Raw genomic sequence first — 7,002 nt, forward strand, 5'->3', positions numbered from 1 at the left:
GGATCACTGGTAGAAATGGGAGGAGAAGACTCAGGTGGTGCTCTGATGAAAAAAAAAATATATATATACATGTAAATTGAGATATAGCTTACATTTCAAAATGCTATGGTTTAATTGATTAAATATGAGTGCTGTTTCAAAGTGAGGTGCTGCGCTGCTTTGTTTACTGCGGCTACCGGGGAAACGGCTATATTCCTGGCAAACCTGCTGACAGAGAGTGAATTTGCATTTTTCAATAAGCCCTTATTGACGCAGTTGGCACGCAGTTGTAAATGTGAACCGGTGGTTCTACAAGGTAATGAATTATAAAACTCTAAAGATAAAGCCTACACTACATTTATATGTTACTAAATTAATATAATTATTTGATAATTGTTTAATATAATAAATTAATAATAATATAACATAATAATTGATACTCATATAATATAATAATTGAATAATTACTTTTGACTCCGCCCCCATACCCCCCTCCCCTCCCCATCTCCCGTATTTTGGTACCCGAATGTTGACAGGTATGGTATAGTGACGGGGACACTATACTTGTCAACAAGCACCATCCTTCGGATGAGACGTTAAACCGAGGTCCTGACTATCTGTGGTCATTAAAAATCCCAGGATGTCTTTCGAAAAGAGTAGAGGTGTGACCTCGGCATCCTGGCCAAATTCGCCCATTGGCTTCTGACCATCATGGTCTCCTAACCATCCCCATATCTACTGATTGGCTTCATCACTCTGTCTCCTCTCCACCAATAAGCTGGTGTGTGGTGGGCGTTCTGGCGCACTATGGCTGCCGTCACATCATCCAGGTGGATGCTGCACACTGCTGGTGGACGAGGTGATACCTCCTCACAATGTAGAGTGCTTTGAGTGCTTAGAAAAGCAGAAAAGCGCTATATAATTGTAATTATTATTATTTTTTATTATTATTAACCTGTTGATTGAATACTAAAATCAACAGGCTGAAGAACACTTACACAAGGAACCATAGCAAAATCAACTAACCTAAATAATATACATTTTTAACATTATTAAAGACAAGTAAGCATTAAAAAAAATTAAAATATTTTTTTAAGATGATCTTAAAGATTTTTAAGATTTTCAGGTATTTAGATGCAAAGGTTATTCAGTCAAGAACAGTGAGTGACTTTTCTGTCTTTTGTTTGATTAATGTTATTATAGAAATGGCAGCAGGAATATTCTATGCTGCTGTTTTTTTAAGAGATGCACAGAAGACATAACTGACTGTTTACGAGAATATCTTGACATATTTTTTGTGTATATTTGTTATTTCAAATGCAAAAAGACTTGGGAAAGGACTCAGTTCAGTATCACACACTATACAGTATGAGAGGTGACTTTCTGTGAGCACATCTTGGATGTGTGTGCAGCAGAGAAAACAGCACGTGAGTCTTCTTGACTTGCTTGGTTTAAAATCACATTAAACTACACTTTTACATGCATCTGATTGACATATAAATCATGGTTTATCTGTCAGTAAGATGCACATAAAAATGCATGCTCTCTTATTTCAATGTTGTTAATGTTGAGTTTTTTTCAGCTTCGTACGAAGTTTGCTTCGTACATTTAGTTTAACTGCACTGTTAAAGAGGGCAAGCTTTACCATTCAGCTGAACTGTGTGCCTGCATTTTAGACACTTACATTGTTCTTGCTCCATCCATGCAATAACTGTGTCCTTCTATCAACCAAGTTTTCTATTTACTTAAACTGCTGAGTGCTCTGGTAATATCAATGGTATGACCCATTTCAAGAGCTGTCAAAATTACAAAATCAGAGCATAGCCTACTTACATTACCTAAAATATTAAAACATTAACAATACCGATTAAAAACGCCACTGCCAGTGATTGATTGACAAAGCAAAGGTTTGAACGCCCCGGTTTGAACGCCCCGCCCCCCCAGCTGAGCTGGAAGTTTTGATTTGATTTGTTTTGCACCCGAGAGACCTGCGTGTTATTGCCTGAAGCGCAGGGCTTCACCCCAGTAGTTTGAAAAGTGCCCGTCAGACGCCAACTCGTCTTGTTTCTCGGCACCTTTGTCTATTTTGTACTTTGTACTTTTGGTGAAAAATAAATGTAACGAACTTGAATACTATTTTATTTTTATTCAACTCAAGTAAATGTAAAAGTGCCACAATTTAATTATACTTAAGAACGTATAATTTAAATAAAATGTACTCAAGTACTGTAACGAAAGTATTTGTTATTAGTTACTTTCTGTCAGGGTCTGGCGTCTGGTGTTCTCCCTCTCTCCTCCAGAGGGCGCCAGCTCCCGGACTCCCATTCCCCAAACCCCATACACCTGTTCACTCATTACACTAATTCCCCAAACTCCACACACCGGTGCAGTCACTCACTCATCACACTCACCCTCAGCTGTGCCCCGTCTTCACTGACTATATATTTTCCTCTCACTCACCACTCGGCCTGGCTGTATTGTGTTAGGTAATGGTGTTCGTCGTCCCTAGACCTGTTTTTGTTTTGCCTTGTTGGCCTTTCTGTTGTAATAAAGAAGTTTTCACCTGCATTTGGACCCGGACCCTTTGTTTACACGGTGTGCTTTCCTGACCGCCCCGTGACAGAATACAGCCAGCAGACATGGGTCCAGCAGGGAAGTTTCTTAACGTCCGCCAGGGAGACCGGAGCATTGAGGATTACGCCAGGGACTTCGTGGGAGTGGCTCGCCAGTCGGCCACGGAGAAGACCTGCCTAATGGTCTTTTTCTGGGGAGGCCTAGCCGAGCCCTTCAAGTCCCTGATGCCATACTGGGTCCCCGAGGAGTCGCTGGAGGACTATATCAACCTGGCCCTGCATTTGAGCGGCTCCGCCTTCAGGGTGGAGGTAGCTGCGGAGCCCGCTCACACTTTCCACCTCTGGTTAAAGGGTTGCAACGTTTTAAATGTTAATCAATATTTTTCCATCTTTTTTTATAGGTTCTGGTCTCAATGATGGAGAATGGCATGATGTTCGTTTCCTGACCAAAGAGAATTTTGCCATGCTTACCATTGATGGGGATGAAGCATCAGCTGTGAGAACCAACTCGCCTGTCCAGATCACAACAGGAAGCACGTACCACTTTGGAGGTAAGTTCAGAAATTTACAGAGACCAAAGTCCAAAATTTACTGAGAATCCCAAAGTACCATTAGAATAGATACTCAGATCTTTACACTCTCCCTGGCGCGTTGGCCCCTGGCTTACAAAGGCCTTTGAATTTGTTTCTGCTGAAAGACCAGCACTAGAAAGGATTTGAGAACTTTTTTTCATTATGCATGCATAAAGACACCCCTTTAAAGAAATCAGGATGGGCATTAATGCTGATATGCTTTTATGTTTTATCTCACTTAATTGGAAAACCAAAGAAAATTAACAAAGGGATGGTCTACTTAAAAGAAGAAATAATTGGCTGCCCAGATTAGTGTGAACGTTCTCCATTGTCTTTTAACTCTCATGAGGACCATGAGTGTCAAGGCGAAATGTCAGTACAGTTTTGATGTAAAAATGAATAAAATATTTATCACAGATATTACTTGTTTGAAATTCACTTAAACCATAACAACGTCTTCTTGGAAAATCATTGGGCCTCATAATGTGAATGAGATAAAAGTAAAATGAGTAAAATGTGATCCAGAGCGTCTAAGCCTGATGGCAAAGCCTTCAAAAAGTTTACTGGGCTTATCAATATTGTCTTGAGTTGGAAGTCAGAAGAAGATAGTGAGAAAATTAAGATGTTGTATTTGTAGTATTACAATTTAAAATAGCTGTTTTCTATTTTAATGTATTTATTCCCAGTGTTGGGGAAAGTTACTTTTAAAAGTAATGCATTACAATATTGCGTTACTCCTTAAAAAAGTAACTAATTACATTACTTAGTTACTTTTTATGGAAAGTAATGCGTTATATTACTTTTGCATTACTTTCGCATTACTGTTTTTTGTGAGTGGGATGAATTAATGCACATTCACATTTAGTCTAGAACTACTGTAACATCATGTTCACACAGCGCACACAACTCCTCTGCACTTACGATTTCTCCCAATATGGGGACAGGAGAGCTGTCAGCCAATAAATGGGAAAACAAAGTAACTGGCATTACTTTTTTGAAAAAGTAACTCAGATATTTTCTTGTAAATTAAAAAAGCAATGTGTTACTTTACTAGTTACTTGAAAAAAGTAATCTGATTACGTAACTCGCATTACTTGTAATGAGTTACCCCCCCAACACTGTTTATTCCTTTGATGACAAAGTTGAATTTTCAGCAGCCGTTCCTCGTAATTTTCCCAACAAATCCTAGGTATGGTATGCAACCAACATGCCAAAAGAAGACAAACTTGTATGGTTGTTGAAAGTGATCAGTTTTCATGATTTTCCTCAGTCCAAAGACATCAGCTTGATGTATTTGGATTGGGGATCTGAAAAGTGATTTTTGCCTACATCAAAATGCCTGAAGAGACAAACAGAACTTGTCTTCTCCTTCTGATAGAATGGGAGGGTGCTGTGACCTTCCATCCTCGTCTTTGTTTTTTAAGTTTTCGATCCAAAGTTGCATGTGCCACTACACGCACATTAATTTTCCCCCCCTTTGATGGAAACAAACCCATCCTGGTGCCATCTTCAGCCAGCCATCTGTCCGATCAGACCATTGGCAGGAAGTCAGAGATAAGAGCATGTTCAGCGGCTCAGAGAGGCAAATATGCAAAGGAAGACCAGCAGCTGAGATAGACAACAGTGTCTGGCGCTATCAAACCTGTCTGTCTATTGAGGTTGAGGGATAGATGGTTGATAGCTTTATCAGACTCACACATCTTCAAAAACAGCTAAATGAGGTAAAAACTGCAGTCCCTTCGCTCTGGGTTTGGCACGGTCAGGCAGCACATTTACACATGACAGCCTCTAAAATAAGATCAAAAAGCTTCACTTCTCTTCACTGCGCTACTGTTGGTTCACCTGCACACTAACTATAATTATCAATCATGCTTCTCCATCCGTCACTGTTATTTTCTAGAGAGATGTGTCTGTACTGTCTGATTTGTTTACCGGTTGGATCTTTTTTTTTTGAGCATAGAAAGACCTCCATATGGCCAAATATGAATATGCCATAGACGGTTAACATTGGGAATGACTGTGAAACACAGATTGAAACATATAAGAGCAATCAATATAACAAACTGAATATTTAATTCCTCATTCTTGGGATAAATGTTTTCTCTGAACTGTCAAATCATGGTCTAAGAAAAAAAAGTTTTGAAGTCAAGTTCCTCAAATTTAATGTTTTTTTTTTTTTTTGGTGAGGGCCCCACATTCAAAAATATATTTAAGCTAAAATATATTTAATATATTTCAATTTAAATTAATAAATTATATAAAAATGTATTTATTTATTTCCATTGTTTCCCTTTTATGCCTATATATATATATATATATATATACTCTGTGTACATCACAAGTTCAGCTCATGAAAAATGGGGGAAAAAACAAAAGTTTTGCGTTTCTAATTTTGTTCAGTGTATATCGTCTCTAGGTTACGTATGTAACCATGGTTCCCCGAGGGAACGAGATACGCTGCGTCGAGTTGCTTTGGGAACGCCCTTGCATGAGCGCGTTCTGAAGCACGTGTCAAATCCGTCCAATGGAGAAGCGAGACGTCACGAGCAGGGTGACGTAAACACCAGAAAGCATAAAAGTGCGTCCAGCCGGGCGCAAACCAGCTTCGATGAAGTAGTGCCTGCAGGGATGCAGGGAGTATGGCAAAGAGACGCAGCGTCTCGTTCCATCGGGGAACCATGGTTACATACGTAACCTAGAGACATTCCCCTTCAAGAACTCGAGCTGCGTCGAGTCTCTTTGGGAACGAGAATACCCACTGCTCCATACTACCAAGTCCCTGCCTGTGTGTGTATCCTATGAGCACATCACGAAGAGAGAACTTGGGAACCTGGGGTAGAAGCCAGGTCTAGGTTGTAAAAGTGGACAAAAGTGTGCGGAGAGACCCAGCCCGCCGCAGCACAAATATCCTGCAAGGCCACACCCAAGCTGAAAGCCTTGGAGGCCGCCATACTCCTGGTCGAGTACGCTCTGACCCCCATAGGTGACGGGAGGCCAGAGGACTCATAGGCTAGTGAGATGGCCTCGACCACCAACCTACTCATAGTCTGCTTGGTCGCCGGAAATCCCTTTTTTGGCGGACCAAAACAAACAAAAGGCTGATCTGCCTTATGCCACGGGGCAGCTCTGTGCGCGTAAGCGTCCAGTGCTCGAACTGGACAGAGCAGATTAAGCCTTTCTTGGCCTACTTCCTGGTACGGAGGAGGACAGAATGCCTGAAGTACTATGGGCCCTGGTGAAGAAGTGGGCACCTTAGGGACATACCTGGCCCTCGGGTAAAGGAATGCCCTAACCATGCCTGGAGCAAATTCCAGGCACGAAAAAGAAAGTGCCTGAAGATCCCCGATCCTTTTTAGTGAGCAAAAATAGCGAGGAGAAAGATGGTCTTGAGCCTGAGCAACTTGACCGAAACTTCTTCTATGGGTTCAAAGGGGGCATTGCATAAGCCCTCCAGAACCACAGCCAGGTCCCATGAGGGCACATTGGTGCGCTGTACCAGGGTGCCACGGAGGAAACGAGTGGCAAGTGGGTGTCTTCCCAATGATTGACCACCCAGAAGGGCGTGGTAAGCAGCTAAGGCCGCCACGTATACCTTCAGAGTGGAGGGAGATAACCCTGTGGAGAATCGCTCCTTCAGAAACTCCAGAACTGTACCAATTGGGCAGTTGACTGGGTCCTGCAGTCGCAGTCCGCACCATGAAGTGAAAAGTTTCCACTTCAAGGCATACTGTTTCCTAGTGGCGGGAGCTCTGGACTGGAGTATAGTCTCAACAACCTCAGTTGAGAGACCAGATGCTAGGAGCCGGGCGGGGGTGAAGAATGGTGCCCCGCGCCTGAGAGAGGAGGTCCCTCCTGATCGGAATCTCCAGCGGGGAGCC

General features: G+C 41.9%; 1 protein-coding gene across 1 annotated transcript in view; it reads left to right on the forward strand.

Moving 5' to 3' along the window:
* The first annotated feature begins 2,618 nt into the window (after nucleotides 1-2,618).
* Nucleotides 2,619-7,002, forward strand: part of LOC107574447 (contactin-associated protein-like 2) — a 34,219-nt gene continuing 29,835 nt past the window's right edge. The window contains exons 1-2 of the mRNA XM_016260884.1: nucleotides 2,619-2,841; nucleotides 2,954-3,103. Of these exons, the coding sequence (XP_016116370.1) occupies nucleotides 2,619-2,841; nucleotides 2,954-3,103 (373 nt within the window). The remainder of the gene's footprint in view (nucleotides 2,842-2,953; nucleotides 3,104-7,002) is intronic.

Source organism: Sinocyclocheilus grahami, unplaced genomic scaffold (assembly GCF_001515645.1).
Source record: "Sinocyclocheilus grahami isolate Dianchi unplaced genomic scaffold, SAMN03320097.WGS_v1.1 scaffold2232.1, whole genome shotgun sequence".
Classification (NCBI taxonomy): Eukaryota; Metazoa; Chordata; class Actinopteri; order Cypriniformes; family Cyprinidae; genus Sinocyclocheilus; species Sinocyclocheilus grahami.